Raw genomic sequence first — 14,523 nt, forward strand, 5'->3', positions numbered from 1 at the left:
CTGACTGGACGTCATATGGCGTCTTTCAGGATAACGAGCCAGCACGTGCCCGTGGGGGCGCGCAGCGATCGGTGGTGCGGTGTCTCATTCTGACACACTGCAACACTATTCTCAGTAAAGAGCCTCTGACGGAGTCTCTTTACCACGTGATTAGCTGTATCCAATCATAGCTGATCACGGTGTAAACAGGAAGAGCCTTGTATTGGCTTTTCCTATATCGCATCTGTCAGATGCGATTAAAGGAGACTCGATCACCTGCTCTCCTGACAGGGGGGGGTCTGCGCTGATTGATTATCAGCGCAGCCCCCCCCAGGATGCCCACATACGACCATCAGGGATGCCCACCAGGTATGCCACCCATGGCCACCAGGGATGCCAATCTGTGCCCACAAATGATGCCAATCAGTGCCCATCAGTTATGCCTGCCAGTGCCATCTATCAGTGTCCATCAGTGCCACCTATCAGTGCAGCCTTTCAGTGCCCATCTGTGCCATCTATGAGTGATCAGTGCCGTCTATCAATGCCCATCAGTGCTGCATATAGGTGCCCATCAGTGCCCATCAGTGAAGGAGAAAACTTACTTATTTACAAAATTTTATAACAGAAACAAAGATTTTTCTAGATTTTCGGTCTTTTATTAATTTGTTTAGCAAGAAAATAAAAACCCCAGAGGTGATCAAATACCACCAAAAGAAAGCTCCACTGTATTTGTGGGAGCAAATGATAAAAATTTTGTTTGGGTACAGTGTAGCATGACCGCGCAATTGTCATTTAAAAATTGACAGCGCTGAAAGCTGAAAATTGGGCATGTGATGATGAAGGGGTCCTCTGAGGCTCTGAAACGTTGCTGACTGCTATAACTGTGTGATCGCTACTAAAGCTCTGGACCCATCTTTGGAGATCCTCGGTGTGCTGGTGACATTTTTTTCATTTTGACCTTAACCATTTGCCGACCAGCCGCCGTCATTATTTTGCGGCAGGTTGGCACGATCCCGCAAACCGTCGTAGCTGTACATCGGCTCCTTTAAGCGAGATAGCAGGTGCATGCGTGCCTGCTGCACTGCAGGGGTGCCGATGCTTGTGACCGGCGGTCGCGATGACCGATGGCCACGCGTTATCGCAGGCACAAGAGGCAGAACAGGGACACGTGTGTATGTGTGTGTAAACTCACAAATCCCTGTTCTGTGAGGCGAGAGGATGCAGATCGTGAGTTCCTAATAGCTAGGAACCACGATCTGTCATCTCCCATAGTCAGTCCCCTCCAGTTAGAACACACACTAGGGAACACAGTTAACCCCTTGATCACCCCCTAGTGTTAACCCCTTCCCTGCCAGTGACATTTATACAATCAGTGCATTTTTATAGCACTGATCGCTCAATAATTGTCAATCGTCCCACAAATTTGTGAAAAGTGTCCGATGTGTCCGCCATAATGTCGCAGTCTCGATAAAAATCGCAGATCACCACCATTACTAATAAAAAATAATAATAAAAATGCCATAAATCTATCCCCTATTTTGTAGATGCTATAACTTTTGCGCAAACCAATCAATATACGATTTTTATTACCAAAAATATGTAGAAGAATACATATCGGCCTAAACTGAGAAAAAAATGTGCTTTTTAAAAAAAAAAAAAGGGGATATTTATTATAGCAAAAAGTAAAAAATATTGTGTTTTTTTCAAAATTGTCTCTCTATTTTTGTTTATAACGCAAAAAATAAAAACCGCAGAGATGATCAAATACCACCAAAAGAAAGCTCTATTTGTGGGAAAAAAAGGACATCAATTTTGTTTGGGTACTGCGTCGCATGACCGCGCAATTGTCAGTTAAAGCGTCGCAGGGTCGTATCGCAAATAATGGCCTGGTCATTGAGCAGCCAAATCTTCCAGGGCTGAAGTGGTTAACCACTTCTATACAGGGCACTTTCCCCCCATCCTGCCTAAGCCAATTTTCAGCTCTGTCGCTTTTTTGTGACCAAAACAACTGCTGCGACATAACAAAAGTTAAAAAAGCGAAGTGGGTCTTAATACTTAATGAATGCAATGCACCTATAACAAACTACTAAGAAATATACATTTGGAGTCTCAAATGTATTATTAAATAGATTAGCATTTAAAAGATCAGGTAGCCAAAGCACCTTGAAGACACTGTAAAATCCGCAACTTGAAAAATCAGAACACTAATCAAGTTTATGGGTACCTTCAAACTTTAGCAATGACCCTTGGTTAAATCTGGCATGAACATCTATTAACCCGGCTGAAATATTTAATCAGACTTTTCTAACCCTCTTCCCTATGACGTCTACAGTAAATCATATTGGAAGGAGAGAAGCATTCAGGTACTGTATATAGTAATATTGCTCACGGAATGATAATTTTAGTGGCTGTAACACTTTTGAACAGCTGATTTCTATCTAAAAGTTATACGCAACATGATGCTCCTCTCAGAAGCCTCTAACAGAAGCAGCCTTTACCATTCTTTCAGATTTTATACTAACAAAGTGACTTACCTCTTGCTGAAGTAAAAAAGGTTGAGCCTGTCATTGAAACATTTTTCTTAGAATTGGATAAAATTAAGAAGGGATTCCTCTTGCTGTGTGTGATCCCACTGGGGATAATTCTCCCAACTTCCATCCAAACCGGTACAGGAAGTGTGGGGAAGTCTCTTCAACGAGGACACAAAAAGCAAAAAAAATACAGTGGTACTAATTCTCTTCCACTATACCCAAATACAAACAAAAAAAAGTTTCCCTTCAAGAGTTTGTGCTGACAACTAATATTTAGCTTGGGGTCAATGGATGAGTCCTAAAAGTGGACCATTTAATTCAACATACTCCTTAAATTATTTAATTATTTTTGGAGTAACAAGCAATGAAACAGTCCCATTGCTATTCATGGAATGAAAGCTGGATATACCCTTTGAAGCTGGCAGAAGTATATATAGAGACATACATTCTTCTAGAATGTATCCATTTTACCGAGTTGTCCTCCTACTCCTTAAAAAGACGTCATAGCATTATATTCCTTCGAACCCCTTTCAGTGAATTTTTAAAATAAAATGTTTTCTCTGATCTCAAAAAGTCAAAGCATCCCATTTCTTTTGAACTTGAAAGAAAGGAAAGGTTTGCACTTTGATTATACAGACAATCTTGTGTAAAATGCATCTAAATCAAGAAATTACCTATCTGGAAAAAGAGGAAGACAAAGAATGGACACTTTCCAAGTGCTGCAGGTAAACATTAATCTGTCCGGCTCCTTTGGAATAAACAGTAAAAGAGAATGAAGAATGTGTTTCCTTCTTCAACTGCATGTCCTTTAATGTTCCTGCACTTACCTGTAATTACCTATTTTCACATCTGGATATTTTAATCTGCACGAGTTACTGACATAAAACATATTTTATTTTCTTTTGATATTAGAACATGACGGAAAAGGACCTGTGATGTGGTTAGTTTAAAAGCAAAAAAGGACTTTGATAATGTGTAAACTGTCGAAATGATTGAACATCAATGAGGGCACAGGTGTATATTTTAAAGGTCAACTATATATTTAAACACATTTTCAGCCCTGAATGTATAATGGAGAATCTGGGTTCTTAAAGTAACTCTATTGCTATTTCAAAAAATTGAAACTAAGCAACGTTAAATAATGGGCCACCCTTGCTGCCTGCTCCGCAAAACTCCGCTGTCTTTGAGAAATAATCTTGTTGAAGAAACTTTACTATCCCAAGAACTACATGTGTGTCAGATGTCTTTCCTCCTGTGCACTCTGTGTTTTTTTTCACTGGCCTCAACCCGACTGCAGGATTCATGGACCAGCAGATGGCAGCGGGGAACATCAATGAGGGCAGTGCAGACACCATCATCAGACATTCCTGGAAATGTCCAGTGCAATTGTTTTTCAGCAAGCTTTGCTCTGGAAGACAGCTAGGTTTGACAGCGTAAGCAGAGGGAGGTGCAAATTTTGAGGCTAGGGTCACACCTTTGAATTTCTGTTTTAATACTTTTATTAGCATTTTTTTTTTTAGTCTGAATTTGCATGATTTGACTTGTGATTTCATGCATCCATGCATTTTTCATGTTGGCCATTAAACAATGATTTACACTGTGACATCATAAATTGATCAACTGTAGCAATTTTATCAGTAAAGGAGAAAGTGGAGAAAAAGAAGTGAAGGTATTGGATCCACCCAGTTATAACCACCGTGACCCTCCCTGATGAGGTTTAAAGCATCAAAACACTCCTTTTCCTGCAGCCATCTTGATCTGAGGTTGTGTGTGAACACATGGCAGGTATCCAGTTTCTTTATGGGCTTCCGAATTAAAATGGATAAAAAAATTGAGTTATTTTCAACAACGTGCAGCAGAGCACAGATGGGAACATCCACTGACTATAACATTGCCTTTGATGACAAATGCGTTTTAGATGTTGCAGGGGTTGTATCTGGGCACACCAAAGCCCACTGCTTTCTGGATCGACAGCACTACCTCTGTTGCCCAAGCCCCTCCACTGTGAGCTGCAGTGTCTGGAAGGGGGAGCTGTGAGACACAAATAAAGGAAGATTTGTCTCACTCAGGAAAGGTGAAGCAAGTTTACTTTATGATCTTGTGAACTGCACAGTTTTAGTGACTGTCACATGTGAGCTTTTAGATGTACTTACTGCTGGCCACACGGCTTGCTGTGACTATCTTAAAATTTTTAAAGGCTTACCACCAAAAATTCTTCTCTGTCCACCATCTGATTTCCATCTGTGTCAAACATATTAAATGCAATCTTGAAACCCGCATGAGGTTCTGAAAATACCAAATAAATGTGTTATTTATATTTGTAAAACTACATATTTATATGAAAGGAAACAGTTCAGCTTTAACCTATTACCTTTAATTCCAATATCTTGACTACAAATATTTCATTTACCTTAGAATGATGACACAGTAGATAAGAAATTATTTTATAATAGAAAATCATCATATTAGTTGTACTTGTTGTTATCTTCTGAATATGTCTGATGATATTTACATGAATATTTTTCATAGCATTTCAGGTGGCATGACAAAGTATCTTGAAAAATTCTTACGGATGTATTGGTAACGTAGCTCCCTTTTGAAAATGTAACATTCATACTGGTGTACTGTTACTGTCGCTTTGTTGTAAAAATATAAAACACTTGCGGGTTGTATTGGTGCTGGACTCGCTTGAAAAAATATATAGTGACTACTGGTGTATTGGTAATGTGGCTCCTTTGTAAAAATGTACAATTCATCAATAAAGTGGCTTCTTTGCAAAGAAACAAAATTCATACTGGTGTATTGGTATTATGAGTCCTTTGTTTAAATGCAAAATTCACATTGATGTACTGGTAACGTGGCTCCCTTATCCATTAAATGAGGCTGCGGAAAATGATGTAATTTCCGGCCTGTGGAACCCACACCGCGGCTGCGCTTCTGGGTCTAACTGCGTTTTTTATACAATTATGATATTAATGCAATGGCTATGTTTTTAATCGTAATTATTTAATATAATATAATATATATTATATATTAATATATAATATAAATATAGCGATATCACACTATGCGGACTCCCACTCTTGTTCCCCTGTCTGACATTTGAGGCATGCAAATTTGCAAAGGACAGCATAATAGAACATTGGGAGAAGTGAGTAGCGTAGGAGAAAAGAGAGGAGGAGAAGTTGAATATTCCTGCCAAGATCCGGGAGGGTAATATCCACAAGCATACTTTGTGACCAATAATATCTGGTGAGTGTATAGAAGCACAAAGTGTTGCATGGAGCACTAAAAGCACTGAAGTTACCTGCACTGGAGCACTGTTGTTTTTTATGAAGCACTTTATTATGGACTATTTAAGAATGTGGGACTATTAGTGGCTTTAAACACGCACACATTATATATATATATATATATATATATATGTAGAGCCGACAACCTTTGTTTCTAGCTCTATGTGTATTACAATTGGACAATTGAGAAAGTACAATACGTTTACGTTTCATGATCAAGTGAAATGACATGGAAGTGATTCATTGTTTACTTCGGAACTCTAGCTCTGACCCACCCACCATGCTCCTGGACAAGGTGAGAACTGAACTGCATTGTGGGAGGATATAAAAGGGTAAGGAGCGGCCATCTTAGCTCTCTTGTTCCTGAGACATGTGGCCTGCCAGCAGAACCCTGTGGGTGTGTGTGTCCTACAGGGTTGCGGCCTACTTTGCAAAGGAGTGGAGCAGCTGCAAGGATCCTGCCATTGCATCACAGCATGCTGGAGCAGCCGAAGTGATCGTTCCCGGAGACCCGTGGGGAGATAACCGAGGACTCCTGGTCACTTGTGAACGGAACAGTGTGACGGCTTGGTGGTGTCTCGATACGGACTGAGAACTGCTGAAACGGAGACATCCATCTGCCCGGATCCCGTGTGGTGAGAGGGTTAACACCCAGTAGTTTGTTTAACTACTACATACACAGTTAGAACTGTTACAGAGTGTTGCTGGGACTGATAGTCCCACGGCACAAGTTAAGTTGGAGAACTTTACATCTGAATAGACTCCAGTATTCAAGAACGGATGCTAGATGTCTGGTTTCTTCATATAAGAACACTTAGTCAATCTGCTGGATTACAATTGTTTTAGTGTGTTATATTACACTGCGCAACACCCAGGAGGAACCCTTTGCGGATTACAATTATAAAAGCTAGCGAAGACTGAAGACGTCAGGACTACCTTTTCATTGCAGGGCCCTGCATTTAGTTACAAAGGATAGTGACTTTAAGGTCTAGAGCAGGGGGAGCTCCCAGGTATATGTATATATAATTAGATATATTTGTGTCTGTTACTGATTGTCACAACTATTTCTTATACTGTTACACAACGTTGGTGTGATAGTATAGTCATTGTAATAATTCTTTGTATAAATATATTATTTACCCAAAGAAAGAAGTTATTTTTGGTTATTACTGAAGTTTGTGTGCAGTGTTGTCATTTCTCCTGCAGGTGGAGCTACCAGCACCCAGGTAGAGGTAACTATAACTGTAAGTGTATATTGTGGGTTAAAGTTGATATTCATATAATTACAACACTGCACTACATTTGTGTCAAGGGGATTGAACAATTTAAGAAGGGTGAAGAGCATAGAGGACAGGCCCGCTTAAACCAGCAGCTCCGCCGAGAGTTATTGCTATATATATATATATATATATATATATATATATATATATATATATATATAATTATATATATATTGTATATAGGTATATGCACTGATTGTGAATTTAATTGATATTGGTTTGTGACAGCGCTGTGGATTAACTAGTTCATGTTTGCATTTTTGTATTAGAACCTCTTATCATTTGCACGGTAAAAGCCATAACTGTCCCGCTTCTTTGAAAAAAATACCCTTCAGCTTTCTCTGGGTATGACAAGACATGCTTGCTAGTTTACAACTTTTCACAGCTTCTGCCAGAGCTATATGTCACTGCAGTTATAGACAAATATTGCTAGCAGGGACACCTTAGTGGTCTCTACTATGTAAGTGAAGGTGAAGTTCTTCCAGAAATGTTATAACTCTTGCACTTTGCTTTTAACATTGCAATGATGTTTCTATCCTGTATATGGCTTATTAATCAGGAGTTTTGAATGGAAAATTAGACATAAGAATTTCATAAACACTACACAAAACACTTGTAATCACCTTGCTGACATATAGATGAGGATTACATATTATTCCAAGTCTGAGAACATGAAATTCAAATGTACATTTTACTTTTTTCTTCTATGAAATACAGTGTCAAAGTTCCAGTCCAGATCCAGTAACATTACAACAAAAACTATATGAAAATGTTTTTTTTTTTCATATATGAAGTATATTAATACACATAAAAGCAATTCAACAGCATATAGCAGAGAAGAGGAGAAAATAAAAGGAGAAAAAAAATGGAGATCATTTAAATATGCTGGACAGTAGTTTGACAAGATGTAGGAATTTATCAGCTAAAGCCTCATGCACACAAGTAGAAACAAACACCGCTTTTAAAGGCATTTTTCATTTTTGTTCATGCCTCAGCTCCATTATAGCCGAGGGGTTGATTTACTAAAACTGGAGAGTGCAAAATCTGGTGCAGCTCTGCATAGAAACCAATCAGCTTCTGACTTCAGCTTTCGGCAAAAAAGCTGATTGGCTTTAAAGAATAAGTTCAACTTAAAAAAAAAAAAAAAAATGCACTTTTTTTTTTGCAGGTAAAAAAAAATTTGCATTTCCAATTTTTTTTTTTTTTTTTTTTTTAGAAGCCTGGAAAGTATTGCACCAGCAATCACTGAAGATGGGTCGTGGATGGGTCTTCCAGCATGACAATGACCCAAAACATACCGCCAAGGCAGCAAAGGAGTGGCTCAAGAAGAAGCACATTAAGATCATGGAGTGGCCTAACCAGTCTCCAGACCTTAATCCTATAGAAAATTTATGGAGGGAGCTGAAACTTAGAGCTGCCAAGAGACAGCCAAGAAAACTGTAAAGAAGAGTGGACCAAAATCCCTCCTGAGATGTGTGCAAACCTGGTAACCAACTGCAAGAAATGTCTTGCCTCTTGCTTGCCAACCAGGGTTTCTCCACCAAGTACTAAGTCATGTTTTGATTAGGGATCAAATACTTATTTTACTCACTGAACTGCAACTTAATTTATAGCATTTGTTTTATGTGTTTTTCTGGATTTTTGATTGATATTCTGTCTCTATCATTTAAAATAAACCTATGATAAAAATTATAGACCCTTCATGTCTTTGTAAGTGGGCAACCTTACAAAATCTGCAGGGGATCAAATAATTATTTTCCACACTGTATGGCCAGCTTAAGCCTTTAGGATGATCACAGATGGGCACTTTTACAAGGGGTAAGAGATAGAGCTATGTAATTAGCAAAGCTCATTCTTCCCTGCTGATCGCAGGGTTCTAGCTCTGCCTCAGCAGATATCTTTGTGCTACCTTACAAATAAGGAATTAAAGGAGTCCATTTCCATTTCATTTTAATGGAAACTACACTTGAACTGTAAAATACTGCACAGGATAGAATATTTCCGGTATCATTGACAGAGACTAAATTTGTTGGGGGGTGTTTGTATTCCGCAGGGACCAGCCAAGATTCGATCCAACTATGGGTAGGCTGATTGTACTAAAGTCGATCCATTGATCAACATCAGTACAACCAGCAATTCAGATTATTGTCATGCAATTAATGCCAGCGGCTATAGCTGCCAGTAGTGATCATTGTGTTCTGCCCCGGCTAAGAAGGCTCCGAAACTGCAAGAGGGATTCCATTGACTGTGTCGATGGGGGAATCAAGAAATTTTCTTTCCATCTACCTGTGTTGGATGGAAAGAAAACTGCATAATCTATGGGATGTTTTACAGTCAGAACAATTTTCCTACCCTATATGATGTACTTTCATCCCATGACAGCAACTGGCCAGAACGAGATCCATCCACACAAGAGAATGACTATTATGGCCAAAACAATGGATTTGGTTACTGACATCTAATATAATCCATGGGTACCCTAAAATTGGCTATACATTATACAATTTTCCTGTACAATTTTCCTTTAGATTTACCAAAACCATATACACTTTCAATTTGTCTGCAGTCAGGTACGCCCTTACACTACATAGTTGAAGGTAGATCTAAAGGAAATTGAAAAAAGAAAATTGTATAATGTATGGCCAGCTTAAGTGTAGTACATTATATAATGAAGTATTCATGTAACCTTTATAAAAGTATTTAAGAGGTTGAATTTAGCTAACCAGTTAACATTTTCTGAAGTGCAGCACACATTTAGAAAGCACATGGACTATGGCAGGAATAACATACACAAATGTTTGAAACAAAGTTTAAGAAATCCCTGTAGATTTTCTATGAATTACCACTTACTTGTTAGTATGCAGAGGAGGAAGAGGTACTCGGTATATGATAACATTCCTATAAAGGAAAATGAGAAGATTCATATCATTTCAATTCTCATATGGTAAGAAATATATTAATAGACAGTAAAAATACAAGCAGTCACCTTCTACCCTGTAACTCAGAGTGGCTTAAAGAGGCTGAATTAAAATACTAAAGCCTGGTACACACAGGCCTAATATCCAGTGTTAATTTTGACATTTTCAATTTAGTTTTAGACTTAGGACTAAAATGGCATTTTAGTTTTAGTCCCATTTTAGTCTTCTATAATTGTTTTCGTTTTAGTCGTCTAAATCTCCAGCACATTTTAGTTGACTAAAGCCTCCAGAACATGTTAGCCGACTAAAATCTCCAGTACACTTTAGTCGACTAAAATCATTTTAATTGACTAAAATCTAATAATGTGTTTAGTTAAATAATGCATTATTTAAAGCATTTCTCTAGACTTTCAAAACTCATTATACACTCCTGGAGTAAAAAAATAACTAATATCATGTTATTATTTATGGCTTGAACAAATACAGATTTAGCCGTTATATAACATCTTTACTCTGTAAAACCAAGTTTTGTTACAAAAATATTGCTTTTTTGAGTCACAGCTTCATTTCTTGCTATAAGTGCATGCTACTTTTCTGTTGTTGAGAACAAGTAGCCTAAAGCCCACCCCCACACTGCACAGTCAATTAATTCACTGTGTGAACAAATGCTTGCACAAGTGGGACATACCAAAGAGGAAGATCTTAAGCATTATAAATAGGAGTAATATGGTGGCAGGATTTAAACAAACCACAGCAGCAGCAGAAGAACCACCCAGCTCTAGGGAGGAAGATTCCCCCATGACAGAAAGTGACTGTGAGACTGAGTCCAAAATTCATGATTTTAGTGAGCCAAAGTGAGCCATTTTTATTATTTTTTTACATGATGACACTACAGTCAATTATCAAATGTTTATGAAATTAATGATCTTGGGGCTGTCTGCTTTACTGGTGTATTTTTGTTATTTTTCCCCTTTATTTGTATCTCATGTAAAACTATTCCCATATAATGTAATGCACAGTGCCCTGGATGCCATTGCCAGTGGTGCATAGTGCTAGATGGTGGTTGTCTGAGGGATAGCCTGTAATGCACAGTGCCCTGGATGCCACGGCCAGTGGTCAGAGGAGGCCTGTGTAATGCACACCTAGTGCTAGATGGTGGTCTGAGGGGAGGCCTCAGGCCTGCTGTAATTGTAATGTACTACACACTCACTGTCTGCTCTGCTTGGGAGTGGGACAGTCTCGTCGGGATTTGGGAGGCCTGGCAGTCTGTAATGCACAGTGCTGCTCTGGTGCCTGGCAGTCGCTGTGCATACAGTGGCTTGCTTACTGGGAGCGGAAGCAGGGGGGCGCTCCGTGAAAACTGGAAACTAGTTCATGAGGGTAAACTTCCCTGCCTCACATTTCTGTCATAGTTTTCGTCAGTGGACGAAAATGTGCTGTACTTTTCGTTTGGCTTTCGTCACTATGAAATTGCCTCTGACGAAAACATTTTTTGTTAAAGAAATTAATACTGTTAATATCGTTTGGTATTGGCTGGTTCAATAGAAATCAGCCAACATTTGGGCCCGTATGTACACCAGCCTGTATGACAGAAGGCGGCTGTCGAATGGCCATGCTGGAAAATCAGCATCTGATCAGCGCTGGCAGCCAATGGATGCGAGCACTGGCCAGTGTGTTCTGGTGGGGGGGAGGGGGCAGACTGAAGGCATCTGGATGAGCAGTCTATTCTCCTTGATCCAGGGGATGATGGCTGAGATAAACTGTTTTCCAGTTGTCCACTCCTGGCATATGAACTGCAGAATTCATGGGACTGTGAGTTCCAGTCCAAGAAATTATCTGGTTCACTTACTTCAAGGCAACCAGACTGCTGGTGCTCCCTTGATGGCTGATGTTGTCTGACTGCACCCTGTTTGTGTACCCCTTCAGAAGAGGGGTCTAATGCTGGAAGGCCAGCTTGACTACGCTAAACTTCAGGAAGTTTATAGGAGCTTGTCTTACCTCAATTACTATGGTCATTGGACAGTTAGGGATTGGAACACAATGCCGAGGCTTTTGCGGACAGAGGCAACACGCTTTTCAATGTTAGCAAGCATGTTGCTTGAAACTTCCCCTTCAATATCATGAAAATCTGGGGGAAAACTTTGGGACCCGGACAGAGATGGCTGTATTAAAGCCATAATTATAGCAATAGTGAGGAAATGTGACAAAGATGCAGAGAATTTTGCTTTAGTCACTTTAAGGTTGAGTCTTGTGCGAGCATTCAGCAGAATGCATATTCACTTGTGGTTTGTCATTGGCTCCCTTTCACCCGATTTCCTCCACAGCTACAAGTGAGGGTATTCCACTGTGAGGTACTCATGGAATAGTGTACAAAGTATAGGGTAAGCATGTCCATAAGGAGTACATGGTAACCCAGACCATCCTGTAATGAACCTTCATAGCAAATGGGGCAGAAGCAAGTACCTTATTGTGTATGTACCTTACTGTGATGTAACCTGGTCACTCACCTGAGACTGAGCTCTGAGTGGGTAAATTATAGCACCAAGTTCAAGCATTTTTTAAGTACTGTAGAGTTGAATACAATCTGTTTTAACTGTAACGGTAAGATATACAGGGTGCCCCTGTCCTTCCTGTCTACGGTGCTAGACTGTAAATAAAGGCTTTGCCCATCACAGTAGGAATACCCCTGAAGGGGTCTTCAGGAACTAGGTTCCATAGTGATGGACCATGACCCTGGACCTGTATAGAACCCTGCGGCTAACACAATGCATTGCCAAGGTGAGCGCCCATGCAGGATCCAGTGCCTGAAGCAACATTACAGGCCATCCCCACAGTTTGGGCTCCGGGCATGGCTCCCAAGGATTTACAGACATTGCTCTGATCCAGATACACTGCTTCTATGTACTGTAAGTATTAGAAGACAGTGATGGCTTGATTGAAGAATTGGAAGAAAAACCCTCAAACCCATGGTGTATGAATATTCTGCCCATGTCCTGTACTGTTTGAGTAAAACATTCAGATTTAAAACCAATTACTTTTTAAAGTTTTAAATCATAATTTAGCATGCTAGTTTGGCTTTGGTCTCAGATAGTCTGATGCTCACACTGAACCAAAGTTGTATTTCCTCTGTCAATCAGCCATAACATTATGACTACCCAACATATATTGAGTAGGTCCCCCTTTTGCCACCAAAAGAGCCCTGACCAGTCAAGGCATGAACTCCAAAGTGACATCCACATGAATAGTAGGACCCAAGGTGTCCCAGCAGAACATTGCCTGGCTTGCCTTTTTCCTATAGTGCATCCTAGTGCCATCAGACCAGGCTACCTTCTTCAGTTGCTCCATGGTCTAGTTCTGATGCTCACATGCCCATTGTAAGTGCATTTGGCTGTGGATATTGGTCAACATGGACACGCTGACGCAGCCCCACACACAACAAACTGTAATGCACTATGTGTTCTGACACCTTTCTATCAAAACCAGCATGAACTTTTTCAGCAATTTGAGATACAGTAGCTCTGGGACTACACGTGCCAGTCTTAGATCCCCACATATATCAATAAGCCTTTGGTACTCATGACCCGGTCACCGGTTTTCCTTCCTTGGACCACTTTTGTTAAGTCCTAACCACTGCAGACTGGGAACATCCCACATCCCATAGGGATTTCAGTTTTGGAGTTGCTCTGACCTAGTCATCTGGCTATTACAATTTGTCCCCTTTCAAAGTCGCTCAAATCCTTACACTTGCCCATTGTTTCTGCCTTCAACATATCAACTTCAGGGACAACATGTTCATCTAATATATCCCACCCAGATGCCATTGTAAAGAAATAATCAATGTTATTCTATTTACCGGTCAGTGGCCATACTATTATGGCTAATGGGTGTATTTCTTCATTAATACATATTCATAGCGAATGCTCATATGAATATTAGTTTAATTAAAAGAGTTTAAAAGGTTAAAAAGCAAAACTTAAGATTCCAACCGTGTTTTATTTATTTTTTAAATAATGCTACACTAGTAGCAGAGCACCTCTGATATCTGCAGCATCTGACCTTTCCAGCCTATTCTACAGCCAAACTGTGGGGCATGCACTTAGAATGCTTTGTTCTTAAGTGCCATTTGCACAATGTTTTAGGTTTTTAGAAAGGATCATGTTGTCAGTCAATGATGTTATAACGGCCACACTGAGCACTCTGATCTTACAAAGGCTTTACACCTTAAATGGAAGGATTGTTTTCTAACAAACACAAACACAGCACCTTCCTTACGTACTGTTAAGCTTGTGTATCACTTTGCAGTGACGTGGGCATTAGCCACATAATTGACTTGATAAGTGCTTTAGAAACCAAATGGGAAAAAAAAACCTGTGAGGCAGATTCCCATCTGGATATCAGATGTATCCAGAAGCGTTTTGATAAAGTGGTGTAAGTCTATAACGTCGGAATATGTTCAAGCCATTTGTTATATATTGGGATTTCTTTGTTTGATGCCACGTTCTTTGTTATGAAACAAAGACAA

The 14,523-nt window shown here is 39.7% G+C and overlaps 1 protein-coding gene across 8 annotated transcripts in view; it reads right to left on the minus strand.

The window, feature by feature from the left end:
• The window catches only part of MICU3 (mitochondrial calcium uptake family member 3), a 232,443-nt gene that overhangs the window by 91,651 nt on the left and 126,269 nt on the right, over positions 1-14,523 (minus strand). For all 8 annotated transcript variants that reach the window (XM_073608203.1, XM_073608174.1, XM_073608196.1 and 5 more), the window contains exons 5-6: positions 9,934-9,981; positions 4,714-4,796 (exon numbers count right to left, since the gene is read on the minus strand). In XM_073608203.1, the coding sequence (XP_073464304.1) occupies positions 4,714-4,796; positions 9,934-9,981 (131 nt within the window). The remainder of the gene's footprint in view (positions 1-4,713; positions 4,797-9,933; positions 9,982-14,523) is intronic.

The sequence above is a fragment of the Aquarana catesbeiana genome, linkage group LG01 (genome assembly GCF_042186555.1).
Source record: "Aquarana catesbeiana isolate 2022-GZ linkage group LG01, ASM4218655v1, whole genome shotgun sequence".
In the NCBI taxonomy this organism is placed as follows: domain Eukaryota; kingdom Metazoa; phylum Chordata; class Amphibia; order Anura; family Ranidae; genus Aquarana; species Aquarana catesbeiana.